The sequence below is a fragment of the Chrysochloris asiatica genome, unplaced genomic scaffold, assembly GCF_000296735.1.
Source record: "Chrysochloris asiatica unplaced genomic scaffold, ChrAsi1.0 scaffold00015, whole genome shotgun sequence".
NCBI lineage: Eukaryota > Metazoa > Chordata > Mammalia > Afrosoricida > Chrysochloridae > Chrysochloris > Chrysochloris asiatica.
The window spans coordinates 25950486-25975929 of NW_006408533.1; the positions used below are offsets into that span (position 1 = coordinate 25950486).

The following is a 25444-nucleotide window of genomic DNA, read 5'->3' on the forward strand; positions in this document are numbered from 1 at the left end:
GCTGTGAGTCAGAACTGATTTGATGGCACACAGCAACGATAGTGCCTAGTACATGAGTTTTGGCACAGTAGTTAAGGTATCGGGCTGCTAACCAAAAGGTCATCATTTCAAACCCACCAGCCATTTCCTGGAAGAACGATGTGGAAGTTGGCTTCTGTCAAAGATTTACCGACAAGAAACCTTATGGGTAGCTCTGCTCTGTCCTGTGAGTCAGGCTTGACTCAGTGCTGGTGGACTTGGTTTTCTATTTGGATACCTAGCAGAGTTAGTGATTATTAAGAGAATAAACGAATAAGAAGTTAACTTAAAATACTTAAAGTGACATTAATTCTGAAATCTGATGTGTTTTAGAATTGATCAAGAGTCAGTGATAGGGTTAAGATGAAAAAACCTAAAATAGAGAAATCTGTTGAAGAGATGTGAATAATCTTAGATATTTTAGGATTTTGAGAGGCCTTGATTAGACATAAGAGTAACTTTTGTTTCATTTACACACACACACAAAATGTTATTTAGGCAGCAATGTGTTCTTTCCTACACCCATATGCTTCTGAGTATCTGTTGTGTGTGTCTACAGTTTTCAAAGTGTGTCTAACACATTGTTCTTTTGCTTTCAGAGGAAGTTTGGAAGGGAAGAGAGAACAGAAGAGCTACAAGGCTGTCCTAGAAGACCCGATGCTGAAGTTTTCTGGTCTATACCAAGAGACCTGCTCTGATCTTTACGTTACGTGTCAAGTTTTTACAGAGGGGAAGCCTTTGGCCTTGCCAGTGAGAACATCCTATAAGGCTTTTAGTACAAGATGGAAGTAAGTTATTTTCTTGTATATAGTGGGGTCTGACTCTTCCATTTATTTAAAAATGTTGTTAATATAATTTAGTAGGGACTACAGAGCAATTTCTTAATTTAATATCTCTAAACATTTAGTTTAGGGGTCCTGGTGTAGTACTGTATACTAAACATTGGATTGCTAACTTCAGGCTTGGCAATTCAAACCCATCAGCTACTCCTCAGCAACTCTGTAACTGGTTGTTATAAATCAAAACTGACTCAGCAGCATTTAGCAACAACAACAAGAAGCATTCAACAGGAGCCCCGGTGGCACAGTGGTTAAAAGTGTTTGACTGCTAACCAAACCCACCGGCCGCTTTGTGTGAGAAAAGACCTGTTGCTCTGTTTTGATAAAGATTACAGCCTTTGAACCGTATTGGGCAGTTCCACTCTGTGGAGTTGGAATCTATGCTATGGCACACGGCAAGAAGTGTTGAGAGGATGAATTATGAAATTGCATTTATATTTTTGATATAGTTTTGATCAAACAGCTGACTGATTTGAAAATGACCAAAAATGCATTCTTAGCATCTTTAAATTGTGTACCATTCTGTGCACTTGAACACATTATTGGATGGTCTGAGTACCATTCTGTGCACTGAGTACCATTCGGTGCACTTGAACATTGTTGGATGGTCTGAGATATTATCCAACTTGATGTTTGACACTGAGAACTTTTTAGCTTGCAGAATCATATTCTTAAAAAAACTTTCTTCTGCCAGTATAGTACAGATAAAAGGGGGTGTGCTCTGAGTTAAAGATGTATTGGGGCCTGCTCTTGGATAGCAGTGGATTTGATGTGATTGGTCTGTTTGGATATCTATTATCTCCCAGCCATTAATTGATAGAATAGAGAGATGAGGAATTTCACATTGGATGTTGTTGTTGGTTTTTTTCTGTAACTTTGTTGTGTGTCATGGAGTTGATTTTGACTCATAGAAACCCATGTGACAGAGTGCCAATAGAAATGCCCCTTAGGGTTGTCTTTAAGGGAGCAGATTTCCTGGTCTTTTCTCCTACAGAGCCCCTCCCTGGTGGGTTCAAGCTACCAACCTTTGATTTAGCAGCCAAGCTAGAGGCTTCTTTTTAGCTTTTGTTCATTAACCTGTGTTGTGTGGTTTGTGCCCTGGCAGAAAATGACATTGCTTAGTATTTTCCTTTTCATCCTTACCTACCATGTGGAGAGTTCTTACATTTATTTGGTTAACTTACCTGTATGAAAATAGCTTTCATAGGCATGTGATTGATTTTTTTAAGAATGTCAAGAGAAAGAAAATGTTTTTTCTTTCTGACTTTTAAAAATTCTTGAAATTGATAGCTACCTCTAGTTTTCCTTGGATTCATGTGATACATATATTCTCACTGATTTGTCATTTAAATTTTTGAAAATTCTGTTTAATTTCTTACTGATGCAGATGTATTTTGCCTAGACTGGGACATGCCCCTTTGAGGATAATTTTTGGTAAAGAGAAGCTTTTGTACTAATGATGCAGTATGTTTGTTGAGTGTTAATTTTTGTATTGTTTGCATATTCTTCTTTTGGGATTACAAAAGCCATCTGCTCTTTAAGGGAATTGTATTTATCAAATGAATCCATTATGACATTTAAAAGCCGAAGAAAATCTGCAATGATGAGTTGCTGTTGCAGTCCTGTTGTGGCCTGTGGGATAAAGCATTGGACTGCAAGGTCAGTTAGAACAGCAGAGTCGATGGTTCAGACTCACCAACTGCTCCTTGGAAACCCTATACAGAGTCGCTATGAGACAGAACCGACTTGACAGCACATAACAACAACAACATGTACTGTAGACTGAAATACTACCTGATCTTATGCCATCCTAATATCATTGCAATCTTTGAGACTAAGGTTATAGCCACTGTGTCAATTCATCTCACTGAGCACTCTCTTCTCTTTTTTATCCTTCTAGTTTACCAAGCATGATGTTCTTCTATAGTGATTGGTCCTTCCTGATAACATATCCAAAGAACATGAGACTAAGCCTTGCCATCCTCAAATCCATGGACCTTTCCCTCTGTATTTCTTCTGAGACAGAATTATTTGTTGTTCTGGTATATTCAGTATTGTTTACCAGTCCCATCATTCAAATGTGTCAAGTCTTCTGTGTTCCTTATTTATTATCCACCTTTCTCATGCATATGAGAAAATTGATAATGCCACAGTCAGGCAAACCTCAAAGTGAAATCTTTGTTCTTTAATACTTTTGAGAGGGCTTGTGCAATAAATTTGTCTAATGCAATACATTGTTTGATTTCTTGACTGCTGCTTCCCTGGGCATTGATTATGGATCCAAGTAACATTAAATCATTGACAACTTCGATCTTTTCTCCATTTATTGTGATGCTGCTTGTCCAGTTCTGAGGATTTTTTTTTTTTTTTCCCCTTTCTGTTGTGGTACTCAAGGCTGCAGTCTTTGATCTTCATTATCAAGCGCTTCAATTCCTCTTTGCTTTCAAAAAGCAAAGTTGTGTCATCTACGTATTACAGATTGTTTATGAGTCTTTCTCTAATTCTGATGCTGTGTTCTTTTTTATATATTCCTGTTTCTCAGATTATTTGCTAAACAGATTGAATGAGTATGGTAAAAGGATACAATTCTGACACATACCTGTCCCTGTTTTAAACCACACAGTATGTCCTTGTTCTCATTTAATGACTGCCTCTTGGTCTGTGTGCTAGTTTCCCATGAACTCCATGAAGTCACCTGGGATTCCCTTTCTTAGCAATGTTATCCATACTGTATTATGAGCCACACAGTTGAATGTCTTTGTATATTGAGTGTCCTTTGTTTTCACTCAAGATCCATCTGACGTCAGCAATGTCCTCTTCTGAATCCTGCTTGACTTCCCTACCGTTTCTTGTTGATTTACTGTTTTTGAATTATCTTCAGGAAGATTTTACTTGCATGTGATACTGATATTATTTGATAATTTCTTCATTCTGTTGGATAACCTTTCTTTGGAATGGGCACATTTCTTTAGAATTGGCATCATTGAGTAAACACTTATAGTATTGCATCCCTTTATTGAAACATCTCATTTGTTATTCATAATTTTTTACAGCATTGTTTTTCACCAGTGTCTTCAGTGCAGCTTAGACTTCATACTTCAGTACCATCTGTTCTTGATTATATGCTACCTATTGAATTGGTTGAGCAGTTTGAAGCTACCAGTTACTTCCAGGGAGAACAGTGAGGCTGAAAGCTCTCATAAAGATTTACAGCCTCACAAATCTATACAGAGTCACTAAGTGTTGGAACCGACTGGGTGGCACACAACCACCACCGCCACCACTTTATGTTCAAGAGTAACTCTCAAGATCTTTCTTGCCATCCATTTTGGTCTTCTCTTTCTTTCCTGCTTTTTAATGATTTTTTGCTTTCTTTTACAATGTAATTGATGCCATCTCTCATCTTTTATATGGGTTTTGGTCACTAGTGTTCAATGCATTTAATCAATTCTGGGTTTTAAATTCAGGTGAGCTGTTTTTATGGTCATATTTTGGCTCTCATGGGCTTGTTTTCATTCTTCAGCTTCAACTTGAGCTTGTATATGAACCGCTGATGGTCTGCTCTGCAGTTGGCTCCTTCCTTGATTACACTAATGATGTTGAGCTTCTCCATCGTTTGTCTACAAAGATACAGTTGGCTTGATTCCTGTGTATTTCATTTGCAAGATGTATGTGTATATAATCACTGTTTATGTTGTTGCAAAAAGGTATTTCCAGTGATAGATCATTGTTTTTCAAAATTCTGTCTGCTATTGCTGGGATCGTTTTCATTATCAGGGGTACGTTTTCCAAGTACTGATCCTTTTTTGTTTGAACCTTCTTGTTGCAATTATTAGTAATTGCATCTTGATTACATGCTTCGTCTGTTTTAGCCTGCTGAACTTGGTAAAAATTTCTTCATTTTGGCATTGGTAGTTGGTATGTAGATTAGAATAATAGTTGTATTAACTTTGTCTTCCATATGTTGTTGTTACGTGCCATTGAGTAGGTTCCCAACTCATAGTGGTCTTGTATAGAATTTCTGAGGCTGTACATCAAGGAGCTCTGGTAGCGTAGTGGTTACGAATCGGGCTGCGAACCTTAAGGTCAGCAGTTAGAAATTACTAGCCGCTCTGTGGAGTAAGATGAGGCTTTCTGCTCCCGTAAAGATTTATAGCCTTGGAAACCCTGCACAGGGTTGCTATGGATCGGAACCGACTCGATGGCACTTAACAACAACAGCTTGGTGGGAGCAGAAAGCTTCATTCTTGTCCCTGGAGCGATCAGTGGATTCGTGCTACTGACCTTGTGGTTCACAGTCCAGTACTTATTATCTAGAGCCACTATGCTCCCCTGTCTTTCTTAAGTTCTTGTTAGGTGCCACTGAATCCATTCCAACTCATAGCAACTCTTTTCACAGCAGAGTGAAATATGGTCTGGTCCACAGTGTCTTCCTTATGGCATATGGATATTACCCTATCGCTATCAGAATTGTGCTTCAAAATTGTTAAATGCCATTGAGTTAGTTCTGACTCATAGCAATGCTGTATAGGTTGAACAGATCTTGAAATACTCATAATGACGATGAATGTGATGCCATTCCTCTTCAATTTGTCATTCCCTGTGTAGCTAGTTATATGATTGTCACGTTCAAAATAGTTAGTATCAGTATGTATCAGCTTATGAATACTTAGAATATCAGTCTTTATGAGTTCTACTATATTTGATGCCTTACAGTTTTCCTAGATTTATATTGAGTACATTTCATGTTCCTATTATCAGTGGATGTTTCAGCAGTTTCTTCTCATTTTGAATCATGCCACATCAACAGATGAAAATCCTAAAAGCTTTACTCCATCCACATCATTTGACTACTCTACTGTGTAGTAGCTCTTCCCCAGTGGTATTTTGAATACCTTTCAACCTGAGAGGCTCATCTTCCAGCACTGTAACAGATAATGCTCTGCTGCTATCCCTAAGGTTTTTACTGGCTAGGTATTTTAGCAGTAGATAACTAAGTTCTTCCTAGGTTGTATTTGTCTAAAATCTCTGCCATATCCTGTTGCCCATGGTAAACCCTAGTGATATTTGAAATACCAGTGACATAACTTCTAGCATCACAGCAGCACACACGCCTCCATAGTACAACTGACACACCGGTGATGATATAGATGAATGGTGGTGGTGGTGTGTCACTGAGTCGGTTCTGACTCATAGTGACCCTGTACAGGGTTTCCGATTCTGTACATCTTTATGGGAGGAGAAAACCTCATCTTTGGCCTGCAGAGCCACTGGTAAATTTGAGCTACTGACCCTTGCAGCCAAACTCATAATCCACTACATGACCAAGGACTCCTTGATAGATCAGTGTTATTGTTAAGTGTCATCGAGTTGGTTCCTAGTCACGCGAACCCATTCAGCGGCACTTAGGACTTCCAAGGAACAGCTGGTAAGTTCAAACTGCCGGCCTTGAGGTTTAAACTAAGCTTACAGTTAAGTGGTTTTCCTGCAGTGCCACACCTAGGACTTCTAGAGGGTTAAAAAGGATCTGTGTTGTAATTACTATATTACTGAGAACACACATTCCTTAGTGGTGTATGCATCACCTATCTGTCTAGAACATAGTCCTGGGGTAGTGTTGCAGGATTATGCAGTGGACTACAAGGTTGGTTTGAACTCACCAGCCATTACTTTGAAACCCTGTGTGGCACTTAACAACAATATCTGTCTAGATGGTAACTTTTCATGTTATGAACTAGATAGTCTACTTTGACCTGTGTTACATTTTGCTTTTCTTTTTTTTTTATGAAGCACTGATGTGGGTTATAGGGCCAAGTATCCTCTGCAGTGTGTTAAGAGTAATGAGTAATTCTGATTTTTACACATAGTGTAAAGTTGTGTCCTGGAGAATGTTTAAAGAAAATCACAGTTGGATTAAAAAAATTGTAGCAAATTTATATGTTCTTGCAGACTTCTACTAGCCATTTTCATGTTCCCTTGTGTCTTTGTCACATTGTCTGAGTTTCTTGTTTAAAAATGTTTCTAGTGTTATTTTTTTAGGTGTTTTATTATTTTAATAAAGGTTTTTTTTCTGTTTATGTTCTCTATAACTGAAGTTGACTATCTGCATTGTTATGAATTGACATGAATGAAATACATTATTTCTAAAAGTATTGACCTATAATCTTTTTGGGTCTTTTTTTCCTTTGGCCAGAAATTCTTGTATGGTTTATTAATTTAAAGAAAAAGTATATAAGTCTAGATTATGTTGGCCTTATTTTTATAGCTGGAATGAATGGCTAAAATTACCTGTAAAGTATCCTGACCTGCCCAGGAATGCCCAGGTGGCCCTGACCATATGGGATGTGTATGGACCAGGAAAAGCAGTGCCTGTGGGAGGAACGACAGTTTCTCTCTTTGGAAAATATGGGTAAGTATTGTACCCTTTTAATCTATGAGAGTGTTTTAGTGCGTAACACCTAAACTTAGATGCTAAGGAGTGCTGTTGGTACTGTAAGACGAGAATATTACATTTGAATTTAATACTTTAGAAAGATGTTTTCAATTTGAGATTATTTTTAAAAGGTTTTCTTTTGTTACACATTTGTATATTGTTACAAACATTTTAATATAAACATTTAATATGTAAATAATAATTATAAGCATTTCAACATTTGAAAAAAATGTAAACATCTTAATAGTAGAAGTAATTAGGGTAATCTTTTATTTAGTCTTCCCTTAGAATTTCTGTGAATATTCTCCATGCTTGTTTTGGCAGATGACTCCTTAATATCATTTTTCAAGTTAAAAAACTTCACTATTTTGTTGGGGAATATTTTTTAAATGTATATGTTAATTTAGGAGTGAATTAATACCCTTTCTAATATTATACTTTACGTATCTAGAAATAGGCTGTGTCCAAAAGGCTTTAAGTCATTCATAAACTCTAGATAAAATCCAGTTCAGAATAGCTTGATTGCTTAGTAATGTGTATGCATTTTAGTACACCAACCATGCAAAAAAAAACTTATTGAAGTTCATCTGTTGTTGTTGTTTTTGTTAAGTGCCATAGAGTCAGTTCTGACTCATAGCGACCCTATATAGGGTTACCGAGGAGCAGCTGGTGATCTTGAACTGCTAACCTTACATTTCAAACTGACTTTGCAGTCTAGCGCATTAACCCACAGCACCGCACCAGGACTCTGGAATCTGTCTAGGGCCAATAATTTAGACACAGTCTGAAACATACTATAATCTTGAGTTTTAAAATACAGTATTTGGTAAAAGTGGTATGTTACCACAAAACAGACAATGCTGAATTTATTACTCTTACTAGATATGGTGGCGAAATATTCTTGAGAAACTCCCAGACTTTTTCATTTTGTCTTCCAGGCTCTCCACAAGTGTTGTACCTTCTGTAATGTCAGCTTCTTTTACCTTCTTAAAAGCACATGTTTTAGCACTCATATATATTTTAGGAACAAGTTTCAGGAGATTTTCTGACTAGGCTGTAGTTGTGGGATAGTAGACATTTCTACAGAAATGTGGTGAAGTGAACCTGGCCAAAGCCAAATTAACTCTTTCTCAGACTATCAGTAATTCAGTTTTACTTGGCATCCAGGTTTTTGAAAAGTACATTAAATTTGTAGTAATACATCTTTGTATACGAATAATCTAGGGAATTTACTGGAAGCATCATCTTGTTCTTGACAATCCAATAAACAATCCAGTAAATCTGAAGTGGAGCCTAAGAATCAGCATTTTTAGCAAGCAGGCTAACTAATTCTGTGGAAGGTGCCTATGGACAACATTTCGGAAAACACTGTTAACCTTTTCATAATAGTTTATTTATGTAATTTATACATGCATTTTAAAAAATGAATGCTTTCTTTACTTCTTCATCTGGCGCTCCTTTTATTTATATTTTTATGTATATCACAGTACAATGGAAAACAAGAAAAGTTCCTTACCTTTCAGCCAAACCAATTGTGAATACTTGCCTAAAAGATAAATTGGTAGTAAAGTACTCATGCCCCAGAGAGTTCCATAATGGTGGTGGTGTGCTGGTAGGTGGTAGTAGTAGCAGTTGTAGCAATAAACTGGAATTAGACGTAAATTAGGAGCACGTGACTCAATAAGATAAGTGCTGGACTGTAAACCACAGGGTCTGTGGTTTAGGCAGCCCACTAGCTGCTCTGTGGGATAACGATGAGGTTTCTACTCCCGCAAACCAACTTAAAGGCAATTAACAACAACAACAACAATCATAAATTAGGTTTTGTTGTTAAGTAAATTAAGCCTTTCAGTCTTGAAATGTCAACTGGAAAATAATTTGTGCTATTTACATCAGGACTGAACATAAACTTAATATAATACAAATGACATGTACCTAAGAGCAGCACTGATTCTGTGAAATCAGTACCTGTCTTAGATGGTTGTTCTTGTTAAGTACTGTGTTGTTAAGTACTATGGAGTTGGTTCCAACTCATAGTGACCCTGTATAGGGTTTCCGAGGCTGCAGATCTTTACGGGAGCAGAAAGCCTCATCTTTCTCTCATGGAACAGCTGGTGTTTTTGAACTGCTGACCTTGAGGTTCGCAGCCCAATTTGTAACCAATATGCTACCAGAGCTGCTCAAACTCCAGTCCTTTACTTACCAATTTACCACTTTCAGGACTCTTTTGCTACAAATCTGTACTGATTATAATCTAATTTACTTGATATTGTTATTGTTGAGTGCCTTCAAGTTGGTTTCACCCTAAATAAGGTTTCCAAGGAGTGGATGGTAGTTTGAATTGCTGACCTTGCAATTTAAACTGACCTTATGGTCCATTGCAAAGCCTACAGTCACACTAGGACTCAGGGATTATGATCATTGAGATAAAACAAAGTGTATGATATGTTGAATGTAGAACTGATGATCATGCTTGTAAACTTTCAATTCATGATAATAAAATTAAATTATATTAAAAAGTGAGTTGGGTTAAATACGAATATCAAGTAAATTATATATTTATATATTTTTTACTTGAAATGTGCACACTTCTATAATTTTTGTGTGTGTGTATTTGTTGTTGTTAAATGCCACTGAATTGGTTCTGACGCATAGCGACCCTGTATAGGCTTTCCGAGGAGTATCTGGTGAGTTTGAACTGCTGGCCTTGAGACTCAAACTAACATTGTGATCTAGAACATTATCCTGCCACACCAGGACTCCTTCCCTCTCTCTATATATATGTTGTTGTTGTTGTTGTAAAGTATTGTTTAGTCAGTTCCAACCCATAGCATCCCTGTATAGGATTTCTGAGGAGTGACTGGTGAGTTTGAAACACCAACCTTGTGGTACAAACTGACCTTATGGTCCAGCGTTTTATCCCACAGCACTAAATTGGACTCCTATATTTATGTTATATATATACTTTTTTGTTTTTTAACTTGACATTCATATTTAACCAACTCATTTTTTAATTGAATTTTATTGTGAATTGAGGCAAAATCATCTGTTTTATATTCAACACTTATATATCATACACTGTTTATTTCAATGATTGTAATCCCCTGCATGCATCAGCAGTTGTCCCGCTTCCTCTCTGTGGTTGGTAGTGGTGTTGTGCCGTAGAGCCACTTCTCACTCATAGAGTCCTGGAATAGGCTTTCCAAGACCGTAAATCTTTTTAGGAGCAGAAAACCTCATCTGAATGGCTGGTAGTTTTGAACTGCTGACTTGGAGGTTAGCAACCTGGCTTGGACAAATATTTTCTTTCAAATTCCCAATATATTTGTGGGATATATAAAATGTATGGAGTCCTGGTGGGGGACCTAACAGCAACAACATTAATATGTATATGTATATATACTTCATTCTTCCTCCCATACATATTCAGCCTGTGTCTCAGTCCATGCATCTATAAAAAGAACACTTGTTGCAAGATTATATATATTTATTTACTTCTATCCCCTTTAGTACTTGCATACTGCCCTGTGACTTATCCTTCATCATTCTTCTTCCAACCTCCCTTTTCTTGTATATTACCTGCCCTATCACCCGAGTTAACACGTGTTTGCCCTCTAGCCAGTGAATTACTCCCTGTCCCCCAACCTGGCCGTAAATACTTTAGTATGAAAAATTTTATCTTAAGTTTTTGCAGTAGTGATCTCATACAACATTTCTGCTTTTGTAATTGATTTGTTTCACTCAGCATAATATCCTCCAGCTTCTTCCATGGTATAAGACATTTCATAGATTCATTACTGTTCTTCAGTGTTGCATAGTATTCCATTGTGTATATGTACCAAAATTTGTATATCCATTCTTCCATTGATGGGCTTGTAAGCTGTCTTCATACTTTAACTATTGTGAATAGTGCTGTAATGAACATTGGTGTGCATAGATCTACTTGTGTCCTGGCTCATATTTATCGTGGCTGTATACCAAGAACAGGGCTTGTTGGGTCATATGGTACTTCTATTTCCAGCTTCTGTGGAAGCACCACACCATTGTCCATAGTAGTTGAACCACTTTACAGTCCCCCCTAGCAGTGTAGGAAAGTCCTGGTCTCTCTATGCCTTTGCCAGCATTTCTTGTTTTCTGTTTTTTTTTTTTTTTTTTTTTTTTAACTTTGCTATTAATGCTAGTGTGAGAGGTTATATCTCACTTTTCTTTGGATTTGAATCTCTCCTGGTATGGAGTTATAGGATAAGCACTCGACCCCAAGGTCGTTTTGAACCTCAAGGTCAACAGTTCAAATTCATCAGCTGCTTCTTGGAAAACCCTCTACAGGGTTGCTGTGAGCCTGCACATACTCAACAGCACTTAACAATAGCAACAATGGCTCATGATCATGAACATTTCTTCATATGTTTGTTGGCTGCCTGAATATCTTTGGTGAAATGTTTGTTAATGTCATGTGCTCATTTTTTAATTGGGTTGTTTGCCTTTTTCTTGCAGAGGTATTATTGTTTTCTGTAGTGTAGTGGCTACGAATCGCGCTGTGAACCTCAAGGTCATCAGTTCGAAACTACCAGCTGTTTCATGGGAGAAAGATGAGGCTTTCTGCTCCCATAAAGATTTACAGCCATGGAAACCCTGTACAGGGTCGCTATGAGTCAGAACCGACTCCACGGCACATAATAACATAGGCTTTAGAGATTAGTCCCTTTTCTGATATTTCATTGCAAAAAAAATTTTCCCCAGTCTGTTGTCTCCCTTTTCAATCTTTTGGTGAAATCTTTAGAGGCACTTAGGTGTCTAATTTTAGGAGGTCCCAGTCATTTATTTTGTCTTTTGCTGTTTGTGTGTTTTTAGTAATGTTTGATAATGTATTTATGCCTTATATTAATACCCTAAGTTTTTCCCTGTTATTTCGGTGATGACCTTTATACGTTTAAGTTTTACATTTAGGTCTTTAATCCACGTTGAGTTTGCTTTTGTATGTGGTATGAGATATGGGGTCTTGTTCCATTCATTTGCAAATGGATTTTTTGCCAGCACCGTTTATTGAAGAGACTCTTCCCTGTTTAATGTGTTTTGACCCTTTGTCAAATCTGTGTGTGGATGGACTTACTATTGGGTTCTTAGTTCTTTTTCATTCATCTTTGTATCTTTCATTGTTCCAGTACCAGGCAGCTTTGATCATTGGCAGTGTAGTAAATTTTGGTATCTGGGAGTGATAGGCCTCTAACTTTGTTCTTAAGCAGTGCTTTGCTAATCTGAGGTCTCCTTCCTTTTCATATGAAGTTAGTGCTTTATTTTTTCCAACTCTTTAAAGGAAATGATGATGGAATCTCAATTGGGATTCCAATATATCTATAGATTGCTTTGTGTATTGTTGACATTTTCACAATGTTAAGGTCTTCCTGTCCATGAGCATGGTATATTGCTATTGTTAAGTGCTGTTGAGTCAATTCTGACTCATAGTTACCATGTATACGATTTCCATGAAGTGACTGGTGAGCTTGAACAGCTGACCTTGTGGTTCAATCCAAACTTGCAGTCTAGTGCATTAACTCACAGCGCCATACCAGCACTCCATGAGCATGGTATGACTTTTGGTTTTTGTAAGTCTCTTGGTTTCTTATAGTAGTGTTTTGTAGTTGTCTTTGTATAGGTCTTTTGTTTCTCTGATTTATTTCTAAGTGTTTCATCTTCTGCATGAATACTGTAAATGATACTGTTTTCGTCATTTCCTTTTCAGAGCTGTCTTTATTTGGCTACATTACCTCTAATCTGGTGTGGTGCTGTGGGTTAATGTGCTGGACTGCATGGTCAGTTTGAAACACAAGGTCAGTGGCTCAAGCTTACCAGCAGCTCCTCAGAAACACTGTACCAGGTCACTATGGGTAGGAACCAACTCGATGGCACTTTACAACAACAAAAACTAATATTATGAGTTAAAACACTGGACTGCAAGGTTACTTTGAACCACATGGTTGGCAGTTCAGCTTCACCAACCACTCCTTGGAAACCTATGCAATGTCGCTATGAGACAGAATTGATTCAACAGCACTTAACAACACCTATTACTGTAGAATTCTCTATTTTATTCTTCAATTCTCTTAGAATTTATGTATTTTGAGGCTCTTCCATTCAGAGCATAAATAATTTATTATGGTTGTGTCCTCTTGTTCAGTTGACCCTTTAATTGGTAATTAATTTAATTGAGGTAATGTCCTTCTTTGTCTTAAAATGTATTTTATCAGAAATTAATATTGCCACTCTTTTTCATTTTTGATTGCCATGAGTTTGATATATATTTTTCCATCCTTGTACTTTTAATCTCTTTTCTCTTTGTGTGTGATATGTGTCTTTTGCAGACATCACATTGTTTTCTTATCCATTCTGCTCCACTCTGTCTCTTGACTGGTGCATTTAATCCACTGACAGTGTGATTATCAATTCATATGCATTCATTGCAGTCATTTTGCTGTGCTTTTTGTAATGCTGCAATTTTCTTTGTTCCATATATTTTTCTGTACTAAGCTCATTTTGTTTGTGTGATTTCTCTTTTATGTTTTCATTGCTGCTGTTTTAATATTTATAAAAACCTCATAATTTTCCCTTTTCTTGATTTGATGTGAAGGTGTCTTAATATTCTTTGAGGTTATCCTCTAATTTATTATTTTCCCCCCAGTTTAAAACAGTCTGTTTTATCTTGAAATTTACTTGAAATCCTCACCATTTGGAATTCTGTAACTATACTTTTTCCTCTTTTTGCTTTGTAGTTGTCTTGGCTTTAAATTACTTCTGATTCCCAATTTCCGTCTTATAAGTTTGTTTTACTTTGGATACTTCTATACCTGTATTGAAATCTGCTGGTACTGCTGTATATGTCATTCTTTTTGGTTGTTGTCTACTGTTGGTTCTCAGTCCAGTGGACTCCTTTTAGTATTTTCTGTAAAGCTGGCCTGGTTTTTACGAATTCCTTTAACTTCTGTTTATAAGGAAATGTTCTAATTTTGCCATCATATTTGAGGAACAGTTTTGCTGTATATATGATTCTTGGTTGGCAATTTTTTTCCTTTCAAAGTTTTCTATATAACTCCCTATTGCCTTCTTGCTTGCATAGTTTCTACTGAGAAATCAGAGCTTAGTCTTATTGTTTCTCCATTATAGGTCAATTTTCATTTTTCCCAAGCTGCATTCAGGGTTCTTTCCCCATCTTTGATTGGGAGTTTGATTATGATTTTTCCTGGTGATTTTCTTTAGGGATCTACTGTATTTGGGGTTCACTCTGCTTCCTCAATGGTTATCTTATTTCATGATGGATGTTAGGAAATTTTGTTTTCCAGTAGCTCTTTAGCTAACTTAACTTTTCTGTGCTTTTCTTTATTTGTTTTCCTGTTCTGGAATTCCTTTCACCCATATGTATTCTTTTTCATATTATCCCTTATGATTTTAGGCATTCCTCCAATTTTTTTCATTCTTTTTTCCCAATTGTTCTTCTAGCTTACTAGTATTGAAAGATTTACCTTCAAGTTCACTAGTCCAGGCTTCTCTTGATTCAGATCTACTCCTTAGCCCTTTCAATATAATTTCCATTTGGGAATTCTTAGTAGTATTCTTCTGGCTTTCTGTTTGCAGGTTTTGTATTATCTCTAATCCATTATCTGTTCTGTTTGATTGTTCCGTTAGTGCTTTCCTGAATTCTTCCTTGTTGTCTTCTACCTTTATATCAGTTCTTTGAATGTACCTAAATACCATTCTCTTGAATTCCTTTTCAGGTAGTTCCAGTGCCTTTTTTTTGCCTCAAAAATGTTTTCTAGCTTTTTCTCTTAGTCATTTGTTTTAGCCACTGTGTTTTGTTTCTCCTGTGAACAGAAACTGTGTTGCCTGCTTTTGAGGCATTGCTATGTTGTATTTGTATTAAATTGATGATTATTTGCTGTGGCATTCTTAGGCACTTACCTCTTGGTTGGTGTGAAATGGAAATGAGCTTTGCACATTTTCTATTCACTGTTTATGTAGTTCAGTTTAGGATGGATTTGGCTTATATTGATTGTTGTTGATTCAGTGTAGCAGCTGGTATTGGCTCTTGCCCAATGGGTAGGGTTGTAGAAGGTATGGTTGTGGTTGGGTTGTATGGCTCTAGTTGCTGTCACCTGTCATGTGAGGCATGAAGAGAAAACACACACACTATAGAAAAGGAAAACAATCACAAACCAGCAAACAACCATGAAAGAAAGAAAATAGTATAGGAAAAAAAGAACAAAAGCAGTCAGTAGATACGAAGAATGCAAAACCAAAGAGAGAAAAGAGGGAGATGAAAATAAAATAATCAAAAGAGAAAATAAGGGAAAAGAAAAAGACCTAAACACTGTTAGGGGAAGGGATAAGTAAATGGGAAAGAGAGACCATTGAGGAGTAAAAACAACAGCAAAATAAATAAAGATTTAAAAAAAGAAGATGAAAGAAAGAAGCAACAGTGGTTGGGGAAGAGAATTAGGGAGAAAAAATGAAAAAGCAAAAGAGAGGGAGAAAGAGTAAAGAAATAAAAACAATGAAAGGGGTGAAAAAACCGAACAGGGCAGGTGCCAGACCCAGAGAGGAGAGACTTCTTGGGTCTCCCGCCAGCTATGGACCCGCTGTTATGCATGGGTGGGTAAGGTATGAGATGGTAACACTCACCCCTAAATGGAGTTCCTGTAGGGCTAGGTGTTGTCTCTTCTAGGCAGTCAATCTGGAAGTAGTTCATGCAGATCCCAGAGCAGATGTGTTATAAGGGTATGTACATCCCAGAAGGGAAGTGAGAGTGAGCCGTCCCTCCTGTAATCCAGGGCTGACCCGAACCAGCTCTGCAGGTCTGGAATAGGTTGCCCCTGATTCTAAGTGCCTGGGTTGATACTGTTAGTTCCCATACACATTGATGTGGCTTAGCTTGGAGAGTAGGAGTTTCCCTAGAAGAGTACGCGGATTGAGACCAGCCACACTTCTAGTCAGTCACCATGGTAATGTGGAGTACAAGAAGAAAAGAAGGAAAAAAAAAATTTACTCCTTTCTAACCTCCAATAAGTGTTATGTCTCCATCCCACAAACAAAAATGTATTCCTTTCTAACCTCCGATAAGCGTTTGTGTCTCCGTCCCACTTCTGCCATCTTGCCTTCAAAGCCACCTGTGAAAGTTCAAGATGACCACACCATGGCTGGCTTGGCTGCTGGTAGTTTATTTTCTTTTCTGTTTTTTTTTTCTTTTCTTTTCTTTTTACCTCTTGTCCTCCATGCGTCTGTTCAGCTGCTTCTCCTGGTGAGGGTTACTTAGCCCAGGGCTGGCGAGGGCTGACTCAGCAGATTTGGAGCAGAGTCCATGCAAACAGGATCAATGTGGACAGCTAGCTTCCCCTTCCTTTAATGGTGACCACACCCGCGGTACTCACCTCACCTCCATGCAGCTCCGACTGCTGGGAGAGTAGGAGCTTCCCTGGTGGTGCACAACGGTAGGGGCCTGCCTTGCCTCTGGTTTCCAGGGGAGTGAAAAATGGCACCCTTGTCTCTACAAGCAACTGGTATGTTTCTGTAACAACAGTGTTTTCTTGTCTCTGAAGCCACTCACAAAAGCTCAAGATAACTGCACCTGTCTGATTGCTGGCTCATATTACCAGTTTCTCCTTAGTTGGCTGTGTCTGTTCAGCTCTCTCTCCTAGTAAGTGTTCAGTCCACTTCTCTATTCCTTCGTCTGTTGCTAAGAGTTCCAGGACTATCATCTGCATGTTTCTTTTGGTTATCCATATCTTTGCTGTAGAGTGTTCCAGACATCTTATCTGCCTCGTCCGCTATCCTGCTGCATCCTTCCCCAGCTCACTTTTTTGACTTCCATGTTGTTAGCAAGAGAAGTTTAGATCTCTAATCTGGAAAACAAGTATCATCATGTAACATTTGTGGGTAATAGTAAAAATAAACAACATGGAAATAACTGTTATTAAATTTAAAAATTAAAGCAAAAAACCCCATGAAATACAGTGTTAATAAATCTGTTTAATTTACAAAATATGCCTACAGTATCTTAACACCCTCTTTAATAAGAATTATTAAATTTTTTTGTACCCAATCAGAAATGTTGTTGTTAAGTGCCATGGAGTTGGCTCTGACACATAGTGACTCTGTGTAGGGTTTCCGAGGAGCACCTGCTAGGTGTGAACTGCTGACTTGTCACTGTTACTTAATTTAAGGTGAAGGTAAGATTTTGACTAATTAACCAGTCTAGTTATTTAAATGATAAAATATAGATTTTGATAGCATTATATGGACACTTCTAGCAGTGGGTTGTTGTTGTAAAGTGCCATTTAGTCAGTTCTGTAGTGACCCTGTATAGGGTTTCTGTGGAGTTCGAACCGCCAACCTTGTGGTTCAAACAGACCATGTGATCCAGTGCTGTATCCTATAACATCACACCAGGACTCCAAAACACAGTGGGTAAGGAGTACAAAAATTACATCATCAATTCTTGCCATCCCTCCTAGGGGGTAGACTTATCATCATTATAGAAGGAATCCTAAGAAATTCTACAAAAAAAACTCCCTTAACTCCTTTTTCTTTCTGCTCTGGGTCATTGTCCTGAGTGTTGAACTCAGTACAGTGGAAAAGTCCAGGCATTTTCCAGATGCTCTTGGACTCCTTTAGCTCCTTTACATTTGGAGAGAACATGTTGTTTAGGACGTTCCAGGTGCTCATAAGCCAGCCAAACCCAATCCACTACTTTTGAGCTGATTCTGACTCAGTGAACCTAGAAGGCAGGGCAGAACTGCTCTTAAGGATTTCTGAGACAAAATCTTTACAGGAACACCTTTCTTCCTTGAAGAGATTTGGAGTGGGTTTGAACTGCTGACATTGTGGTTAACAGCCCAATGCTTAACCCACTGTACTAACAGAACTCTTTGCTCATTTGTTGAAGTGCTGTAGAGTTGGTTCCAACTCATAGTGACCCTGTATGGGGTTTCCAAGGTTATAAATCATTGCGGAGCAGCTGGTGGGCTCAAACTGCTGATCTTGTAGTTCGCAGTCCAGTGTTTATTGTATGGAGCCACCGTGTTCATAGCAGAGTGCAAGTACCCACTTGAACTGTTGTAGCACTGTTGTTTGTCTACATGGTGCTTCTGACACTTGGGGTGAGAAAACAACATGAATTTTTAGGGCGTCTGCAACAGAATTGTTGCTTAAAAACACTTTGCTCAAGTGCTTCTTAAGCTCTGAAATAGCACAAATTGCTTCCCCCATTTGTCTCATACAGAGTGCTGGTATGGACTTAGGGGATTTTTAAAAGTGGCCACACCAAAAACATCCAGCGTTATAGTATGAGAATATTGCAATATTGGGAGTAGTGGGAGTACCACCTCATGCTATTTGTGAATATCTGTTTTGATGGTTTGTGTACTTGAGTCAGTGTGAAGCAAAACTTTTTAGAGAATAGTCTAATGAATAATTGAAAGACTGATCTGTTAGGATAAGACTGGAATAATTTATTGACCCTATTTGAAATTCTAGCTTGTGAGATTTCTAAGTAGTTAAAGAATGGATTGATCATTAGGTTGAATTGGCAAGGCATAAGCAATTTGCAAAGTTTTCTTGCAGATGTTTTTTCCAAATGTGAGTTTGAAGTCAAGGCACTTGCTGTTGTAGAGTGACTTGGCAGTGAGAACTGGAGCAGCAGCAGCTGTTGGGTGGCTCTGCTGAGTTGGAAGGAGATCCACTGCCATTTCTTCTGTCTTGCTTGTTTGGCTTAATTTCCCAAGTGGACACAATGCTCTGAGCATTCTGGTTTGCCACCTGGAAGCTGTGGAACTCTTTGCAAAAGTTCCATTAGTGTCAAAAGAAAGTCATATGTTTAGTTGATCATTTGAGTCACTTGGCATCACCCCCACCTTCCATGTCCCCTATCCTTAAATCTCCCCTTCACATCTATCCCAAGGCACCTAAATCATTTGGTAAAGAGACTTGCAGCCAAATGTAGTTAATTTTGATTTAGTTTAATTTCAGCTAGTCAGAATATTTATTTATAAGAGCATGGGGGGCTGGGAAAGAAATGAGAGAAACCTGTTATTTCCAAAGGTGACTTTTAAGGTGGTTCATTGAAAGTGGTGGTATTACCTCACTGAAGTTTGTTCCTTAGATACTTCTCTAAGTAGACTTCCTTGATGTTAAGTCTGCATCTCAGTTGTAAGGAAAAGAAAATTGATTTTTTAAAAGGTTTCTATACATATTTCTTTTATAATACAAGTTTTTAAATTTAGCATAATAATTAAATATTGAAAAATTTGATCCTTCACAACCAGTCCGTGCATTTTGTATTGCACCTATTCTGTTGTTGTTGTTAATGTTAAGTGCCATCGAGTTGGTTCTGACCCATAGCGACCCTGTATAGTGTTTCCAAGGGGCGGCTGGTGAGCTTGAACCACCAATTTGTGGTTCTAGCTGACATTACAGTCCAGCGCATTAACCCACCCACAATACCACACCAGGACTCCATTGTACCTATTGTTGTTGTTATGTGCTGTGGAGTCGGTTCTGATACATAGCGACCCTGCACAGGGTTTCTGAGGCTGTAAATCTTTACGGGAGCAGAAAGCCTCATGTTTCTCCCACGGAGCAGCTGGTAGTTTCAAACTGCTGACCATGCGGTTTACAGCCCGATTCGTCATCTATAGTACTCTATTTATTGTTGTTGTTATGTGCCGTGGAGTCGATTCTGACTCACAGTGACTCTGTAAAAGGTTTCCAAGGCTGTAAATCTTTATGGGAGCAGAAAGCCTCATCTTTCGCCCTTGGAACAGCTGATGGTTTCGAACTTCTGACCCTGAGGTTAGCAGCCTGATCCGTAAGCACTACACTACCAAAGATTTATTTTATTGCCAATTTTAGAGAGCCTATATGAGATATTAGATAGTCTTGGTGCTATGCAGTCAATTACGACTCATAGTGACCCTGCACAGGGTTTCCGGCTGTAAATCTTTACGGGAGCAGAAAGCCTCATCTTTCTCCGACGGAACAGCTGATAGTTTCGAACTGCTGACCTTAAGGTTTGCAGTCTGATTTGTAACCATTGCACTACCAGAGCTCCTTTCTTAGAGAGTTTTTAATCATATTATGCTCATGAGCTTATATTTATCCATTATAGTTCCCAATCGAAATATTTATGGCATGATTACATAATATACCTTGCATAGTATTCGATGAGAATCTTCTTTATTACCTCAGGGAAAATCTGTGAAGAAATTTTCTAAGACTACAATAAGTCTTTATGTTATCATAATTGTTAAATTTTTTTTGAACAATTTTTAATTTAAGTAGACTCTTTTTTAGAGATGGGGAAAACACATCAATATCTCCAGCATCATTTATCTTTTATTAAATATAACAGAATCCGGAATGGTTTAAACTTGCCTTCTCACACCAACTGCTCCTTGGAAAGCCTATGCAGGGTCGCTATGGGTCAGAATCGACTCGATGACACTTAACAACAAGGACTCACCTGTGTAAATTTTCAGTTGTTTTTTTCCTTCTGACTTAGTTGAGAACTTGCTCTTTTAGTTTAGGGATGTTACTTTGAAAGTAAAGCATGAGCTGAATTATGCTTGGTAAAAAAATTTGTTTTTTTTTACACTTATAATTCTGAATTTTATGATGGTTTACAGACACCATCAGCTTTACATTGTTTTCATCTCAGTGATTACAATCCCCTCCCTGCCTGCAACATTTATCTTAATTCCTCTCTGTGACTTCCCATTTACATCTTATATTTCACAAATGAGTAAGGCAAAACTATTTGATGCACATCTTACAAAACAGGAAATATATATTCATTTAAATGTCTAAAGGGCACATTCTGCCTGCCAGCCTCCTGCTTGCAGGCACACAACTTTGTCACTTTATGGGGCTAGAGCCTGCAACTGCTCTGTCTCTTCATGGCACCGCCTCTGCCACCATCTCTGCTGATGTTGCTTTAATAGATAGGAATCTCATGATCCACTGATGCTCTTCCTTCTTGATGGCCCTGGGATTGTTCCTGAAATATTCTTGAAATGACAGATTAAGAACGCCCTCCTTTTAGTTACATATCTTCTATAATTACAGTTGTGACACTCATAGGTTAAATTTTTAATGTGTGGATTCGGCACACAAAAATTTTTTGAACCTGTTATGGACTGAATTGTGTCCCACAAAATATTTATAAATCCGAATCTCTGTACTTGTAGATAAAGAGCCCTGGTGGCACAGTGGTTAAAGTGAACTGAAAGATCAGTGGTTTGAACCCACCAGTCACTCCTTCAGAGAAAAATATGTCAATTGCTTCTGTAAAGTTGTATAGCTTTGGAAACTGTGTAGGGCAGTTCTACTCTGTTCTATGGAGTCCTTGTGAGTCGGAGTAGACTCGAAGACATACAACAAAAACAACAGGATACTTGTAAATATAATACCATTTGGGAATAGAATGTTCTTTGTTGTAAGGCTTTATCACTGTTGCTTGTTTTATGCCAATCAGTGCAGATTAGGCACAAAAGCAAGCAAGCAGGAATAGGAGAAAGATAGATGCCACGTGTAGATTTCCCAGGAATGCCAAAAAGAATTCTAGAGAAAATAAGACAAGGGTTTCCCCAGAGCAGCTATAACACCCAGAATTCTCGCCTCCGAAATGTGAAGAGTCCTAGTATGGCTCTATAAGATAGGCTCTGGACTGCTAATCACAAGGTCAGTTGTTCATATCCACCAGCAGCTCCTTGGAAACCCTATACAGGATCACTATGAGTCAGAACTGACAGCACTTGTGACCAACAACAAATGTGAGAGAATCAACTTCTGCTTCTTAGAGGTTTTTCTGTTACAGCACCTCTAGATAGTTATGAAAGAACCCGTTGTATTATTTCCTTTTAGAATGTCCCGCATAGAAAAGGAGACAGGAAAAAAAGCAACATGTACTTAGTGCAAAGGATAATTATAATATTTATTGAGTGTTGTCTTTAACAGTGTCACTATGAGTTGGAACTGACTCGATGGTACTTTATAACAATTCTTGAATATTCACATTCTGGTGTGGCATTGAAGGATAATTACTGGACTGCAGAGTCTATTAGAACCCTAAAATGGCAGTTCAAAGCCACCAGATACTTCTCAGAAACCCTATACAGGGTCACTATGAGTCAGAACCGACTCAACGACACTTAACAATATTATTGAATATGGAAGATACTATTTTAAGTACTTCTTGTTTGTATTGATGTATTTAATTTTTTTCACTGTGCTCTTAGGAGCAGGTACTCTTTTTAACTTCAGTGAGTAATAAACTATACTGAGCTGCAGAGAATTTAAGTAACTTACCCAAGGTCAGGTAGGTAGTAAGTGGCACAACTGGGATAGAAACCCAGGCAGGCTTAACTTAGAGTCTACTGTGTTAGACTGTTACTTAAAGAAGGTAGTGTGCAATTATTAAAATTGGTCATTTTAATATCTCTGAGATTTCTGTTGAGTTGACCAACTGTGTATTTTTCTTCACCAATTCTTGTCGCACTCTGCCTTTAGAATTGTCAGTACTAGTTCTTACTGTTTCGTTGTTGAGTGCTGTCGAATTGTTGTTAAAGTGTCGTCGAGTTGGTTCCAACCCATAGCAACCCTGTATGGGGTTTCCGAGGAGCGGCTGGTGAGTTTGAACCACCAAGCCTACAGTTCAAACCAACCTTGTGGCCCATTGCTTTATCTCACAGTGCCACATCAGGATTCCTCTAACTGTTTAAGGCTAACCAATGTGCTGTGAAACACATTGTTACAGGGATTTTAGTTGCTTAGCTAATTACTTCACAGCTCACTGGGGGCTTAGGCTTGGTAATACAGACATGCATTTTCTTATGTAGAATTCCCTCTGTTTTTAGGAATATAAAATTTCCTGTAATGACCTGTATGAATTTACTTCTACCCTGAAATTTTCTCTTTGCTTAGCATGTTCCGCCAAGGGATGCATGACTTGAAAGTCTGGCCTAATGTAGAAGCAGATGGATCAGAACCCACAAAAACTCCTGGCAGAACAAGCAGTACTCTCTCAGAAGACCAGATGAGTCGTCTTGCCAAGGTAAAAAAGAAACTTTGCAACAGGTGGAAAGCTCTGAGTAGTATCTATTATAACATAGAATGGAATTAAAAATTCAGTCAGACATTTTTAAAAATTAAATTTTAGTTTAATTTTATAACAACTTTATTGAATATTATTTTCATATTTCAAATTCTCTCTTTTAAAATATACAGTGTTGTGGTCTGCAGTAATGCAGATTTGTGCAAACATCAGCACTGCTTAACTTTAGAACATTCCTTAAAGATTCATGTGTTATGTGCTGTAAGTACTTATGTTGTTTGGATGTGAAGATTCAAGTTTTTATTGTGAATTGAGAGAAAGTTTACAGGGCAAATCATGAGTTCTACATTCAACAAATCATACACTTTGTTTCATTACAATGGTTATATTCCCCTCCATGTACCATCATTTAACAGTATTTCTCTCTATTCATTTTAGCTCTCTTTTTTTCCCTAAACATTCACATATATTTAATAATATCAAAAGGCACATTATACAAGTCTGCCTCTTGGTCACCAGCTCTCAGTGCCCCTCTTTCCATGAATCTAGAGTTCTCAGCTGCTCCCCCTCTCCATGCTGCCATCTCTGCCTCCTGTCGCTGTTTCCCTGGAAGGGTCCCGCATTCCACTTGTGCTCATCTCCCTTGATGGTCCTAGGGTCCTCTTGTTTCTGGACTGTAAGATTAACTACTCCCCTGTTTTTGTTACAGAACTTCTACCTTTATAATTGTAACAGTCACAATTAGTCATGATGACAATTACTCACTATTGAATCATAACAATGCTATTCCCACCTCTTTAACCAAACCCTTCTAGACAAGATGAAAACTATTCAGTAAGGACTCCATCTTTTCCCACTCACTCTTTTTTTTTTTTAATGTTTTATTGTGAATTACATGATAGTTTACATGGGGAACTTTAGTTTTACATTCATTCCATCGTATATCATCTCATTGCCATGGTTCCAATCCCCTCCATGCATCATCAACCACCCAAAGGGTATATCCCAGAAACACACCCCCTACACTTCCCCCTCCTCCCCCTGTTTTCGGCCCACGGTCCCTTTCCTTCTCTGGGTCCAAAGTCCCCAGTCACTTCATCACTCCACATCATCATCTCTGCCTCCATCTCAGGCATCTCTGTTTCTCTGGGTAGGGTCCCGCTCTTGGCTCTTCTCCGTTGATGGTCCCAGAGGTCTCCGCTCCTATCCTGGAGATTTAATCACTGCCTTCCTTGTTACAAAACTTCTACCTTTGCATTTCCAACCCTCATAGTCCATCCTGGAGCAGGTTTGATCCTTGATATGAAGAATCCTTTTATTTTGGTTAGTATTTTGACCAACTACATCCATAAGCAAAGGTCCAGTTCATCAAATTGTAGAAACTTATGCTCGCTTCCTGTATCAAACGTCTTTATCTTCTTTTTAAGTTATGATCAGCAAACCATGCAAGTTGGTCAAATGGGTACTGTCTGTAAGTTTGGGCATTCTTTCATGCCTTGCCCCATTGCATTTCAGACCAGCTGGCTGCTTCGCTCTTAGCTCTAGCGCCCAATGTCTAGGTCAGTGTCCATTGGCTTGGGAGTCCCCAAGTCTCCGTATAATTCAGTAAGTTCTGCTTTTTCAAGAGATAAAATTTAAGGCATTTTTATGGGAAAGGAAGTGGATAATTAGAAAAATTACATGCTGTCTCTTGCTCAGAGTGGTTAATGTTTTCAAGTAAGTTTTAAGGCACTGTGTTTTAATATTTTAAACTGAGAATAAAAAATTATTAAAAACAAGCATTGACAATAATAACTGATCTGCTGAAAGGTTCTTAATTGATATAGGTGTTTTATTGTGTCCAGACTGTATGAATACTATGATTTATGGTAAACATATAAGGGAAGCTTCAAAAACTTTGTGAGAAAATGGAATTAAAAGGTAAAAATTAAAAAAATATAAACTTTATTTATCAACATAAACTCCATCAAGGTCAGCACACTTTTGTAAGTGATGATACTAGCCATTGAATTCATCCCTAAAGAACTGAAGGCCCTGGGAATGTAACCATTTCTTTTTTTT

The 25444-nt window shown here is 38.0% G+C and overlaps 1 protein-coding gene across 1 annotated transcript in view; it reads left to right on the plus strand.

Moving 5' to 3' along the window:
- PIK3C3 (phosphatidylinositol 3-kinase, catalytic subunit type 3) overlaps positions 1-25444 on the plus strand; it is a 186512-nt gene that overhangs the window by 7181 nt on the left and 153887 nt on the right. The window contains exons 2-4 of the mRNA XM_006835138.1: positions 618-806; positions 7123-7266; positions 23254-23383. Of these exons, the coding sequence (XP_006835201.1) occupies positions 618-806; positions 7123-7266; positions 23254-23383 (463 nt within the window). The remainder of the gene's footprint in view (positions 1-617; positions 807-7122; positions 7267-23253; positions 23384-25444) is intronic.